Raw genomic sequence first — 15,245 nt, forward strand, 5'->3', positions numbered from 1 at the left:
TGTAGCATGAAGGTGCTTCTTTGTTGACGTGGACTTCGTGTGTGTGTGTGTAAGAGTGTTTGCAGTCAGCCCTTCAGAGGCTTCAGCCCAAAGTGATCTGAATTTTGCAAACAGCTACAGGAGCATAAATAGCCTGGAAATTTCATTAACAGATGATACAAAGCCACACACTAGCAATTACACTGCCAAGGCCTCGTCTGTATTGAGGAAATGACAATGGGAAGCACTAATGGCACTACCATACACTTTACTGTCAGCCTCAGTCTAATGTTATAATTTGGATAAAAGTGGGTGGGTATAATTGGGATGACTGGAACCCTTGTAGCTCTTAAAGCAGGGTTGAGGGAGCAATTGAATTAGCAAATACACAAAAGGTGGTCAACTAGCATCCATGCTAATTGGGATGAGGAAAATCAAGGACATTTTTAGTGATTTTAATTAAAACTGATTTTTAAATGTAATCATTACCTTTCAATCTATAAATTGGGTCACTCTGTTTCACACTGAAAAAAAAAAAAAAAAGAATGAGGGAACTGAATTGCTTCCTCCCGTGATAGGAATTTCAGATAATGGTCCAAATATTCCATAGGCTGGAATGTCTTCAGGTTACAGGGTTGAGTGATTGGAAATATACTTGATCCCTAATTGTATTATCCTATAGGTTTTTTTTTTGTTTTTGTGATGTTCAGTGATGGTGCTTGATGAGTGTTTACTGGATGCTTGATGGTGCTTGATGAGTGTCAGACCCCCCCCCCCTTTTTTTTTTCTTTTGTGATTCCTATGACACTGAAGAGGAAATCAATGCGTTTTGGTGCTTATACTTGACAAGCCCTTAAGACAAACAGAACTAAATTGCTAAAATGCAGCAAGTGTTTAAATAATGCATAATCAAGCAAATAAAATGCACTGGCCGTATTATGCGAGTACAGGATAATAATGAAAAGTCAACAGTGCTTCTGGTCTCTTTGATTAACTTCGTTTGTGTGATGAGGTGATATAAAACAAACCTTTATTGCTTTTATGGCAATCACAACATTTCCTGTCTGTTGAATGAAAACACACACACACACACACACACACAAACACACACACACACACACAATACTTGACATGTCCCAGGACGACCCTGCTATTTAACTGGGAAAGAAATCACATTTCATGGCCATGTCATACAGTCAATGGCTGTAAGCGAATAAATCGATGAAACACTTCTTATTGCCTACTCCTGAGTTCATACACATCCGATATTTATCTCTCTGGTGATTTCTGAGCTAAATGATGATACCCTTTTGTACACATGTCCCCTTCTCTGCAAAGACACCCTAAATATATAAATAATGTACACACATGCTGCTTATTCTGGTCATTTGAGTGCAAAGCAGATTTAACCTGCAGCGAAGCAGCTTAGGGGTATAGTGCAATGACATGATATGTATTCAGAGTCAAACCCAAAGGGGGCGTGGCCTAAAGCAGAAACAGGAACCCCATCACTATGCTGGCGGAAAGACTGGAAAACCAGCAGATAAAGATGCTCCATTTCCCAAAATATAAACAAACTGGTAATAGCCTAATTTAAAGCACAGCCACCCTGACCAGGAAAACGGTTAGAGTTGTATGTGATTTGAGACATGAGTTAGTTCGTTTTTTCAGTTGGGGACACAGTGTGACATAATGCTACACTGCTGCGACTGTTTATGTTGGTATTGCACCACGCGGACACGTCACGCTACTTTCTGAGGATGTGTCCAAGCCAAACGACCACGGGACACACTCGGAAGCCATCTTGCATACGTGTAGCTCCCACAGGTCATTCTTTGTCCTGCAAGCTTCATGTCCAAACTCTCTTTCACTCAATATGCTATCAATGGTGCGCCTGTTATTCATATCTGCTTAGTAAATTGTACATTCTGAATAACGTACTAGTATTAGAACATGTGCGACTCAACATACAGTCCCCTCCAAAAGTACTGGAACATTTGGGTTGGAGATCGTAAGATGAATATGAGACGATAGATCAGCATTTCAGCTCTCATTTCCTCATATTTACATCTCTATGAGTTAAACAACTTAAAACATGGCACCTTTGGTGGCAGACCACCCAATTTTTAGGTGAGCAAAAGTATAGGAACAGACAACACTTAATATTTGGTTGCATATCTCTTGCTTGCAATAAGTGCATCAAGCCAGTGAGCCACTGACATCACCAAACTGTTGCGTTCTTCTATTGTGTCGCTTTCGTCTTTTACTACGTCTTCTTCCAGCTTCGCTGTTGTGTGGTTGGCGGGGGGGGGGGGGGGGGTGTTCTTCCTTCAGTTTCCTCTTCAGGAGATGAAATGCTGCTCAACTGGGTTTAGACCTGGCGATTGACTTGACCAGTCTAAAACCTTCCACTTTTCCCCCCTGATAAAGTCCTTTGTTGTAGTTGGTGCTTTTTGCACCACTGTCTTTCTGCATGATGACGTTCCTCCCAATCAGATTGGATTCATTTCTCTGTAAATTGGAAGACAGTCTGTTTCTGAATTCATTCTGCTGCCACCGTCATGAGTTATATCATCAATAAAGATTGGTGAGCTTGTTCCAGAAGCAGCCATGCAAGCCTAAGCCATGACACTACCTCCACCATGCTTGACTGATGAGGTTGTATGTTTTGGATCATGAGCAGTTCCTTTCTTTCGTTACACTTTGGCCTTTCCATCGCTTTGGTAGAGGTTAATCTTGGTTCCAGAACTTTTGTGGCTCACCTCTGTATTTCTTTGCAAATTCAAATCTGATTTTCCCATTCTTACTGCTGATGAGTGGTTTGCAGCTTTAGGGGTGGCCTCTATATTTGTGCACTTGAAACCTTCTTCGAAAGGTGGACTGTGATACCTTCACTCCTGCCCTGTGAAGGTTGCTGGAGATGTCACTACCTCTTGTTTTGGGCATTTTCCTTCATAGCTCTCACAATGTGCTGTTGTTTTCCATGCATGGCCTGTTCCATGTCTGGTTGTTAGTACCCCAGTGGTTTCTTTCTTGTTCAGTACATTCCAAATTGTTGTATTGGCTATGCCCAATGTTTGTGCAATGGCTCTAATAGAGTTCCCCTCTTTTCTCAGCTTCAAAATGGCTTGCTTTTCACCCATAGACAGCTCTCTGGTCTTCATGTTGGTTTATCCTTTTTAACAACAAATGCAGTCTTCACTGGTGAAACCCAGGGCTCAAACCAAGAGCAGACATTCAGAGGTATTAGTTCTAATATTATTAGAATAGTCAATTTAACAGGACACACCTGGGTAACGAGAACCACCTATAAGTCACATGTTCCAATATTATTGATCACTTGAAAAAATGGGTGGGTTCAAACAAAAAGTGCCAGGTTCTAAGTTGTTTAACACGTCTAAATGTAAATATAAGGAAATGAAAGCTGAAATCCTGATCTATTGTCTCGTATTCATTTTTTTGATCACAAACCCAAATGTCTTCAATGTATAACGAAAACAATAGAATTGCCCTTGCTGTTCCAATACTTTCAGAGGGGACTGTGACTTAATAGTGTATACCATACTTTCCAGTCAAACATTACAGTTGCCATCTGACATTGTCCTCACTACTATAACAATAGTCTATTACACACACACACACACACACTTCTAATCGACTGACAGCTGCAATACTTGTACTGATACACAAGTAGCCAAAATATTAGACACACCCTGCTTGATTTCACTGTGTCTTTAAATACGTTTGCATTGTGAAACAGAAAGCTGCCAGCACACCTTCTTACTACTGCAAGACGAGATGAAGAAAGAAGTGCAACAGGATGAGTCTGAGGTGAAGCGACTCAGAGCTGTGAATCATAAGAGATGCCAGACGAGGAGAGAGCACGAGAGACAGTACAGTGACACAAATAATGCGAGTTGGCACCCAGTGTCTGTGTGAGCGAAAGAGCTACAGCAGCAGTTTAACAGCCATTACAGCAGACGGCGTGAACTCAGGGCTGAGAATGGATTGATTTATGAGTGGGTCACTATGAGGTGGAGAGGATATTCTCAGCAAAGTGTTCAGAGTGATAAAATAACTGCTAAAGAAACCACTGTTTGGGCCACGTTACATCGCTGCTAAAAGAGGAAATAGTAAATACCAGTTTCCCGACACATTTGGGAGTGATACGGGGAAATACAAGTTGTAGAAATAGTGGTGTGTATAAACTGAAGATATGTTTCTCTCGCTCCCGAACGCATTCACACGTCATCAGTCAATCAGGTCAATCCTCAAGCACGAGAACTGGGTTAACATTACAGATTTTCACACTAGTTGACTGAGCTAGACTAGCTAGGTAGATCTTTTGAGGTTTTACAGTGTGAAAACTCCGTATTAAACTCATCACTTCAAGGTTCAGTAACGACTGCCTGCCTGCTGCGTTCAATATATCCAAGTACTAGAAGCTACTGTAACCCCAACTGGATTTGGCTAAGCTAGCTAGCCAGCAAACATTACCTTTCTGTAGATACTTTCTTTGTATGTGATCGAGGTGGTGTTCACTTCAGTTTAGCTAACATAATTGTTCTAAAAGGCATTCCTCGGCTGTAGAACAGTTTCAGATTAACCGTGTCAATTGTAGACGTGCTGTAAATAGGTCATTAGTAAAGTAATTACTCAGGGAGTTTTCCCCATCAGACGACTTATTTACTCTTACTTCGGTAATGTTCTTGGCCGCTAGTTTTAATTTTACCCAAGCCTGTGTGCTTTGTACTCTTTGCACCAGAAGTAGCACTTGTAGATTGTTGCAGTGCATTTTGGTCCTGAAAGGAACAGATGTGCCATGCTACATGTTTGTTGGTTAATATGTTTATAATGTTTAAACAGTTCCATAAAAACATTGCTAATAAAATTGTAATATTGGAGAAGTTCTAGTGCTAGAAAACAACACTGAGGTTATAAACATCAGCAGATGGACAAGGGTGAATTTCCGAGCTTGGAAGTGGACGTCATGTGATGCAATGATTTTGTGCTGTAAGGTAAACATCTGTGCTAGCAGTGTCCCAGAACAGACCTCTTGTACAGATCTCCAGATCTCAGTCTAGGGGCTCGTGTGTGTGTGTGTGTGCTCGCTTTAACAGGAACCGTTTTTGAGGAATCAGTTACCTTGGTATCTCTCTCTCTCATATTTCCCTTGTGGCATTATGACTCAGATGTAGTTTTGTCTAAGCCTCGCTCCCCCACTGTTTTCTCCAAAGGCTTGCTGCTCTACAGAGGTTGCTGCTCTTTAGCGTCGCATTTTGAAACGTTTAGATCCAAAGCCTCCTCCTGGCAGCGCTGTTTATATTTGCGCCACAGAGTGAGCGAGACGCGAACAGCTGAATCCTCTGTTTGTACGAGCGGCCTCGGTCCCCTGTTTTCTTTTCTCATTGTCTTCGTCCTGAACAAACAGCGGGCCCGGGCCCTTCGCTTTTTGTTCTTCAGCTCCGCACAAGAGCAAAGAAATGAAAGCGACCCAAATAAACTGGATCAAAGCGAGTATAAACATACAGTGGGAACATGATTTAGGAGATTTCTATTTTTATCCCACAGTAGATACAGACATGATTGAACTTGGAACAAGAAAAAAACAACAACATTCTTTCACAGTTCTTTAAATTCCCCTTGATTTTGTTTGGCTTCAGCGACTGGAACTGCGACGTGAAATAATTTATACTTTGAATTATAGCTACATCCTACACAACCCGTACACATGTGCATGTGTGTAACCTCATTAAATCTGCATTGTTCACTCTAACCCATTATAGCATCTCGTTAATAAAAACCCTTCCTGATCAATGTCTTTGGGGGGAAACGGACATTTAAAACGTGAGCTACGTGCTTGCAGAAGTACTCACGTGCTGCTAATGCACTAAATTAAGGGCTGGTAGTGTTAGAGTGTGTGTGTGTGTGTGTGTGTGTGTGTGTGTGTGTGTGTGTCCATTCCTGCCTTGGTCAAGCCTGCCTCACTTCGTTATTCATCTTATCAATTTCCCTGTGATTGGGCAGCTGATTTGCTCCTCTAGGCGCAATGCATCTGCCATGATCTCTCTTTCTCTCTCTCGCTCTCTCTCTCTCACACACACACACACACACAAATCATACATCATACATGACCAATCTACAACCAACAGGTTAGCAGTCATCCTGACGTGATGTTTGGCATCAAACTACAAACGACAAAAGAAAACACGGTTCATTAAAATAACACACGAGTCTTTTGACAGGAAGTGAACACGACCACACAGAAGCAGTTTAAATCTTGATGATTCAGTGTTTTGCTCGGGGATCGTGACAGGTTACAAAACACTCCTGCAGGCAGACAGACGGACATCTAATACGGTGTTCCACTGCAGCTTCGTGCTGAATTTTTCACTGCGCTTTACTGATGTGATCACATTAAAAATCCACAGAGCAAAATGGCTCGTTATCCTTATGGCAGGGACGTCTCTTCCTTTTAACTATTCTTTGATTTGATGAGCTGACTAAAAACAATGGCGAGAGTCGTTTGCTCTCTCTCTCTCTCTCTCTCTTTTTTTCCCAGAGCAACATCTCCAAGCAAGTCAGATGACTACAATAAAGCTTCATGATACCTCTTCTGTGCCAAGTGCAACATTAGTAGAGTTGTGTGTGTTGCTAACTGCCATCTTTTACATAATCGAACCTAATAAGTGGCTTTAATATCAACGATATGCCGAGAGGAAGACGGGGAACGCTTGCCGACGAGCTCATTCCGAAGGACGAGAGGTCACGTCTGCTGAGTCGTACGGTCGTGCTTTACATTCGTGGGTTTAAATGTGGAATGATTTATTATACGGTTTGTACAAAGTCGATCGTTTAATTCAAGCGGGAGCACAGGATACGAAACTAACGGATGATAAGACAACGGTGCCTAATTTCAGACGCGGGCACGCGGGCACGCGTTCTGTTCATGCAAAAATAATCCGTCCTGTCATGGAAAGTCTACACTCTTACTAAAGAGGGGTTTCTTTTGAAAATCTTTCGATTTATTAAGGAGTTTGTGTTTATTACTTATGTTACAGCAGCTATAAACAGTCATTCCCTCACCAGCTACTTTTTTGTAAGTTAATAAGACAAAAAAACAAACAAAAACAACAAAAAAAACAACAACGCAGCTTGCCATGTTACAGAGAAACCGTAAGACATTTTTCTTTTAATCTCATTATTATTAGAGTTAGATTATGCGGCATGTCCAGTTTACAATTTCCCATGTAAGCTGTTACGAGAGAAACAATAACGTATTAGAGCGAGTGCATGAATATTAACAGCGCTCTGGTATAAGCGTGCTCAGCTTCCTAAAGGCGTTCTGCTTGGAAACTTCTCTCAGAGAACCCCGACTGGTTCTAGATTGAACCGTTTTACTCTGGATAGAAATTTGCTAACTTTTTTAGTTGCCTTGGATGCATCTGTGAAAAATAGGACAGGAGTATTTCAATAATAACCTGCTTATATTAACAAATGCTTTCAAGTTAAATATTTGTGCTAAAGCAATGGTTTTTTTAGTCTGCACTATTCACGTTATTCTAATTTGCTCAAAGTCTATTCATTACAATCCGTTATCAGAAATTCGGCGGCTTTCAGCCTCGAGTCTATCTAAAAATCCATATTGGTTATTAAAACACCAAATATTTCTTCTGTTTGCTGATCGATCCTGCTGACGCAGATCATCCCAGGAAATGCTGGGTACTCGAAATGATTCTCTCACTTTCGGGAAATACTTTAGACTGGTCAGGGGCGTGCGTCGGTGCCGAAGCCTCGGGAACGCTGGGTGTGAGGCGGGAATACACTCTGGATGGGATGCCATTCCAACACGGGGCAATGTGCCCAGACACGCACACACACACGTTCACAACTAGGGGTAATGTTTTTATCTGGCTGTTTATCTTTCTCAGTCCACCTGCTTTTATTAAATACTTCATTTTGATATAGTTATGTGCACATCTCTCTGTCTGACTCCTCCCCACCCTGACAGCAGGAGGAAAGGGACGTGATTTGAATAAGACTGTTTTGTCTATGCGCACACACGCTTGTTTAGAAACTGTTGATCGTCGAAGTGCAGAGCGGCGCTGTGCTGTCAATCTCTGCATGTTAGATGGCAATTAGCAGCTGTTCCAGTCCCTGGACTGCTATTAGGGACCAGTGTGAGAGGGAATATTCTTACAGCTAATGACCCTTATGACAGAGTCCTGGACGAATGCTCTGACCTTTTCCTTCAGGTTCAGGGTGAAGCGAGCAAGTGTGGAAGGAGAAGCTGGCCCGAGGCCATGACCGTTCTCCAGATTCCTGATCTCTGCTTTATTATCTCTGTGGCTTTTGACATTAATTTGAGACTTATGCTCGAATTAGGCACGTGAAGCGATATAGCTGTAAATGGACTTGAGCACGTGACAGACTGTAACAGATGGTCTTTATTAAAGTTAAAGGTTAATGTAATCTGGTGCGCACTTGTTTTTGTTTTTTTTTTTGCATTTGCTTTTTTCTCCCCAGGTTGTAGTGAGGCTGTGTGAAACCCCCACCAGCTACCACAAAAAAAAAAAAAAAAACAGACAAGTGCAACGGAAAATAAAACCCAGATGTAGAAAAAAACCATAACAATGACAACAGCGTTTTTTTTCACACTTGCAAAAAAAAAAAAAGAGTGAAGTGTTTTTCAAATTCAGACGGACCTCTCGCACCTACACACTCACTAACACATATTTCCTCCATCCAGCTTGTGCTTTACTGTAGTATTTCACACTGTTCTTAGTGTAAGCAACACCGGATTTCATGATACCGGCTTTGAGGAGCTGAGAAAGAACTTGACTCTTACGCGGGCACACGGAAAAAATGCACAAGCAAATAATAACTGTAATTATGGCTGACGGTGGAAAGAAAACAACAAAACCCAACTATTACCTTAATCTTCTTACTGCATTCCAGCACTACCAGGTCTCACAATTACCCCTTTATAGGTAGGACTAGGTAAAAGGATACAGTAAGAGGACAGGAAATAAAAGAAATTTCCACACTACTGTAAGTACCATGCTTCTGAATCGAACAGGAATACCTCACAAAGCATTAATAAAGGCATGATGAAGCGTATACCAGTCAGCAGATGTTAGGCAAGTGATCTGGTAAATCCACTAAATGCGGTGACTGGACATTATGAAAGAATAGAATCTCCAGAGCGAGCAAACGATGACTAGACATTTCTCTGGGCAGTCTGCCTTTGTATCTGGATGCCTCGTCTTTTCTTCTTTTTCTCACAAAGAATAGCAGTTATTTTTAGCCATCAAACTAAACGTCTGTTTACTGTATCCTCTAATATGACCATGATGGAAAAGGCGGAGCAGGACGGATGAAACCATAATACGAATGTAATCGTAAGCGCTTTTAGCTCACATTTATGGCATTTGGCAGATGCCCTTAATGAAAGGCATGACTTACATTTATACACCTGAGCAGGTGAGGGTTAAGGACCTTGCTCAAGGGCCCAGCAGTGGACACTTGTTAGCGCTGGGATTTGACCTCCAACCTTCCGATCACCAGTCCAATGTCTTAACCACTGATGTATCGATGCTACCTCGCACGTGAAGAGGTTAGAGGCTCGGCTCTAATCTCCTTTGGCCTTATAGAGGCTGTTAGCACACGAGGAGTCATGGGAACAAATCCGCACGCATCGGGAAGTGCGGAAACACAGCACAGCTGCCAAATCTTCACGAATGTACACGGCTCTGCTCTGAAACGTATGGACGCTGCTAATGATTTCACACACTTTCCAGGATTTTGTTAATGGCTTTGTTCTGAAGCACAGGGAGGATCTGATGATCCTCATCAAGATCTAATTTCACACAGATTAGTTTTGACTTGCACTTAGGGCAAAGTGATCGTAAATAAATTATTTGGTAGCACTAAAAGCATAAATGTGACTGTGAGCAGTTCCTGTGTGAAAATAACTGAAGGAACAAAATAACTGAAGGAGAGAGAGAGTGAGAGAGAGAGAGAGAGAGAGAGAGGGTGATGTGAGGGAAGGAGGTTATAGCCTGTGCTCCTTACCGGATAGCCTTCTGTTTTCTTCTGGCACCACTTCAGTAGAGCATTCCTCTTAGATCCCCCATACTCCCGCGCTAGAGCGGCCAGAGGGTCTGTTCTTTCCACACTGACACCAGGGACACACACACACACACACACACTTGTCATTCACACTGCATCTGTGTATGTTTGTTTAAAGGAAGCTTATCTGAATTTATGAAAATTAATTTATGAACATATGACCCTCTCTGTGTGTGTGTATGGATAGTTTAAGTGTTTATCATATATATATATATATATATATATATATATATATATATATATATATATATATATATATGATAGAGTAGAGCTAGAGCCTGTGTGTTCAAGTGTGCAGTACGTGTGGTCTCTGTGCCAACTGCTCCCTCCCTTTCATTGACGTGAGCGTAAAGACGTGAGTTTTAGTGCGTGACTGGAGGAAAGCTAATAAGCACGTGTGATCCTGTGGGACGTGTGGAAGACACCAGGGTCGTTGCTCTTAGAAGTCTTGACACCACAGTCCCTAACAGTTACAGACTGAGTTCACGAATAAGCTAACGGACGTCATGAATCATCAAAAAAGTTTCTCGGCTTGTACTCGTGAAGACGAATCCGCTTGGGAAATTGGGCAGAATTGAAATACGCTGTACGTGAACGACAGTTTTGCGCACGCTTTGCTTCACACCAGATATTTCATGCGATATATTTCATTCCGTATTCAATCACAAACGCAGTGTTATCATTTTTACTCCGGGTAAACTCTGCAGGTTATTTACTTGGCTTTAAAAGAATGTTCCTCTTCCAGCCGAATGTCTCTTTACTGAAGGGTACTGTACATGCGATTAATTACATTTGAACATTTTCAAATGTTAAGTAGGGAATGACTCGGCTATAGTCCTTATCCTTTTTCTTACATTAGAAAGTTTCTAACATGACAGCGTCATATGTTTGTCCCCTTGACAAAAAAAAAAAAAAGTCAGCATATCATCAGCCATCATTTGGGTACGAGCTATGGCGGGTTCTCTTCCTGTGGAACATTATAGGTTTATTCGACTCTTTATTTTTGTGTGATTGTGTGTTCATGCTGGCAGGAAATCTATGCTTAGCGAAAGTCAATGACAATTTGTTTTTCTTTATCTGGTTGAGGTGAATGCTAGTCTACCGGGTCTACTTGTTTGCCGGGCAACTATGAATAATAATAATAATAATAATAATAATAATAATAATAATAATAATAAATAATCTTGACTGGGACCAGGACATGCAGTCATATTACTCGTGTTCTGGAGTACTTGCATCATTTTAAAATGATGATGCTGATATACAAAGCATTACACAGCTTGTCTCCTCATTATTTATCTGCTTCATTAACCCCTTACACCCCAAATCGCAGACTGGGCTCACAGTCTAATATGTTAACTGTTCCACAAGGACGCTTAAAATCTATGGGTGATGAGGCTGTTTCTGTCTCTGCTCCTTCCCTTTGGACCTCACTTCCTCCTGAACTCAGGAACGCTCAATTGATTGCTAATGTCTACTTTTATTATTATTATTATTATTATTGTTAATGTTATTTGTATTATTTTTATAATTGTTATTTTTTTCTGTGTAGTGCTTATTTTGTGTACAGCGCTTTGAGAAGCTGCTTTTAAAGGCGCTTTATAAAATAAAGTTATTTATTATTATTATTATTATTAACAAATACATAGTGCATGAAGATGTAATTTTCCTGTCATGGCTGTGAGTGTGAGTGCCACCGCACATATACAGTCTAAAGAGTTATTTTGCATGAAATCATTAATCTCACGGCTTTGCAGTGTATTGCTCCAGTGTTCAAATACAAGATAAAAATACTTATCTTTTTTTCCTCCATTTTATTATTTTTTTTTTACGACGCTCCCTCGTGTGGATCTACGGCCTGCTTGTTGTAGCTCCGAACCGCCATTACACCGTTGCATATTTTAAAACATTTTATCATGGAACTCAATGGAAGTACAGTGTTGAAACGAGCGTCTCTGGTAAACACAGGTGACTGGAATTCACAAAAACACCTTGATAGTGGGCTCTGAATGTGCGGATCCTGCTGTAATGTTACCGTTACAGATGATATTGTCATTGATCACTGGAAGAGAACGCTCCAAAACCATTCTAACCATGAACTGATCCTTTAGTGCCTCTAGTGGACAATAGGAGGAGACTCAAAAATGATCAAATGCACATCAAAGTGCAATATGAAGCTAATTTAGCAGCTATGTGGTATGTAAAAGGGTTTACACGTGGCAGTTTTGGTGTGTTTTAAATTGTGTGTGTGTAGATGCTTACTTGAGCTTACTGTTGGCCCGGCTGTAAGTGAACGGGGACGTTCTGCTGCTTAGCGCAGCTGGAGTCTTGATGACTGACTCGAGGGACGGACTCTTTCTCATCAGAGACGAAGGCTTCAACTCATCAACTGAAAACGAGACGGAGAAGCTGACAGGAGTTACAGATGCAGAACAACAACAACAACAACAAAAACCCAAGCAAGACAAAAATGGAGGTTGACTAATGATGTGTCAAACCTCCCATAGTTAGTCATATTTGTTCAAGTTACCCTCCGATTTACGCAGCCGGGATCTTTTCACAGTACTGTGGTACATTCAGCTTAGCTAGATGGTACACTCTCAGCATTTCTATAAAAGCCCTATCAGAGACAACATGAGGAAGACCAGCTGAGAATGAGTCATGTCTCACACTAGACTTCTCTGACATGAAACAACTGTGTTCATTGCTGTACTAAAAACCCCAAAGGTTTGATTCAAACCAAATTCTCATATATACAACTGAAACATTTTACACTGCCGAATTAAGCTGAGCATTACGTAAGGAATAATATAGGGAAATAATCAGTGATGGGCTAGTGTGATGCGGAGATATACTGCTGAATTATTTTTCAATAACAGTACGTCACAACTGTGTTTTATTCCTCTTATACCGCAGTAACTTCCCAACAGTTTACAATTGTTCATTTGTCAATGATTGCAACATCTTACTTTCTTTTTCGTTCATTTAGAGTTACCATTTAATGTTGTGGAGCTATTGTGAAACAAGTTATCACTTACTTTATAGAAGGTATATACAACCCCGATTCCAAAAAAAGTTGGGACGATGTGTAAAATGTAAATAAAAACAGGATGCAAGGAATCCTCGAAATTAAAGAGGTTTTTAAAGATGTTTAAAGAGGTTTTTAGCTTTTTTTTAAAAAAAAAATCAGCGCTCGGTTCAAAAGCCTGCGTCTCTGATGGTATGGAGGTGCATTAGTGCCTATGGATTGGGCAGCTTGCACATCTGGAAAGGCACCATCAATGCTGAAAGGTATATACAGGTTTTAGAGCAACATCTGTTTCCATCCAGATTCCATCCCATCTTTACTTCTGAGAGACTCTGCCTCTCTAAGATACTCTTTTTATACCCAATCATCTTACTGACCTGTTGCTTATTAACCTAACTAGTTACAAAATGTTCCTCCAGCTGTTTCTTTTTTAGCAACATTTACTTTTCCAGCCTTTTGATGCTTTTTGAAAATTTTCCAAAATCACCCCCCCCCCCCCCCCTTAAAATGGTATATTTACTCAGTTTAAACATTTTATACGTTTTCTGTGTTCTATTGTGAACATAGAAAGGAGCACACTCAACTTTCTTGAGGACTCTCCTGTGGTGGAAAACTGTTATAAATGGATGACACTTGAGAGTCCTCTCATTAACAAACTTCTCCTTACAGACAAAAATCATCACATCAATCGGATAAACATTATCCCTGCTTAAATGACATGTTTGAATCTGTTTATTATTGGAAGTAGATTATGTGGAACATTCATCAGTGAAGTCCCTGTTGGGGCTGTTACCATAGAAACAATGTTGTTACCCTTCCCGACACAACCCTCCCATTTTATTCGGGCTTGGGCACTGAGAGTAGCGGACCAACCCAGTGGCTGGCCAATCAGATGTTGCTTTTTTATACACCAACAGTGCTGTGGTATGAAAACTTTATCAGTACCTGAGTGAGAGGAATCCACAAGGTTGATTCTTCTTTCCAGGGTTTTTGACAGAGGCTTGATACCTGAAGGCCTCTGTTATCAAGCAAATGAGTTTTTGTTCAGTAATTTGTATTAAAAAACAACAACAACAACAAAAAACCCACACACGTATGTATTGTCGGGTTTATAGCACCTGTATGGGCGAGACAGCAGCTGCAGGAGCAGTGCGGACTGGAATTCCACTCAGGGGGCTTCTGGGAGACGTAGGCATCTGCACTGTACTGGCAGGTCCATCTAAAAGGAGTAAAAAATTGGTTTGATAAAATGTCCAGCGAGACTGAAATCCAGGTTCGTGTAGGGATACTCCTATAATACCAATAATTCTAAAGTCCTGTGGAGCCTCTGTCCTGAACAGCAGCACTGATTCACGACCGGATAAACGCGGCCAGACAGCCACTTGGACCATGTTTCATGAGCCCATTGTAAAAGTGCCAGGAGTACATGCCTTTAAGATGAATTGTTACAGCCATCAATAACGAGACTCTTTGTCTTACTGTAACAAGAGGATTGTATAAACTCTCTAATCTTACGCGCTTATCTTTTCAAACTTAACCACAACAGTTCTCATTTCCCCTCATGTTGAAAAACAAATGAGCTGGAGTCAGTAATCAGTCGTCTCTGAGTGATGGACAGAGTTCCAGATGATACAGATGTTTTGAGAAGGAACCCGAGCAGCTCCACCCTGCTGATCAGGACAGTGTTAATAACATAGATGATGTCCAAATATTCGCAAATTAGACAGATGAAAAAGATTAGATTAGACGAGTAAAAGGGAAGAGAAACTGAGAAAATGCGAGTCCTCACTCTTGACAGCTGTGTCAAAGGACTTGATGAGGGATTTGACAGTTGCCCCTGGCTCTGAAGGCGTGCTGCTTTCACTCTCACTACCAGGCGCATTCTGGGTCATAGCGATTCCACACCACTGAGGACCGCCGTCCGAGTCCGAGAGACTCCCTTCCTCCGTCCGTGACCTGCCAATCACACAAATACAGATGCGATGCAAAGTAGAAGATTTTGGATGGTGGAAGGAATGTTGCTGCTTAAATTCAACTACTGAACTACGACAAGATTTATTCGACATTCGAGTATTATTCCCAAGCGGCTACGCTCGGGCTTGATCAG

General features: G+C 41.2%; 1 protein-coding gene across 13 annotated transcripts in view; it reads right to left on the reverse strand.

Annotated features, from left to right (window-relative positions):
* The window catches only part of specc1 (sperm antigen with calponin homology and coiled-coil domains 1), a 95,400-nt gene that overhangs the window by 14,342 nt on the left and 65,813 nt on the right, over positions 1-15,245 (reverse strand). For all 13 annotated transcript variants that reach the window (XM_017459653.3, XM_017459654.3, XM_017459656.3 and 10 more), the window contains 5 exons: positions 14,928-15,094; positions 14,257-14,357; positions 14,084-14,156; positions 12,373-12,499; positions 10,054-10,156 (listed from right to left, as the gene is read on the reverse strand). In XM_017459653.3, the coding sequence (XP_017315142.1) occupies positions 10,054-10,156; positions 12,373-12,499; positions 14,084-14,156; positions 14,257-14,357; positions 14,928-15,094 (571 nt within the window). The remainder of the gene's footprint in view (positions 1-10,053; positions 10,157-12,372; positions 12,500-14,083; positions 14,157-14,256; positions 14,358-14,927; positions 15,095-15,245) is intronic.

Source organism: Ictalurus punctatus, chromosome 28 (genome assembly GCF_001660625.3).
Source record: "Ictalurus punctatus breed USDA103 chromosome 28, Coco_2.0, whole genome shotgun sequence".
Taxonomy (NCBI): domain Eukaryota; kingdom Metazoa; phylum Chordata; class Actinopteri; order Siluriformes; family Ictaluridae; genus Ictalurus; species Ictalurus punctatus.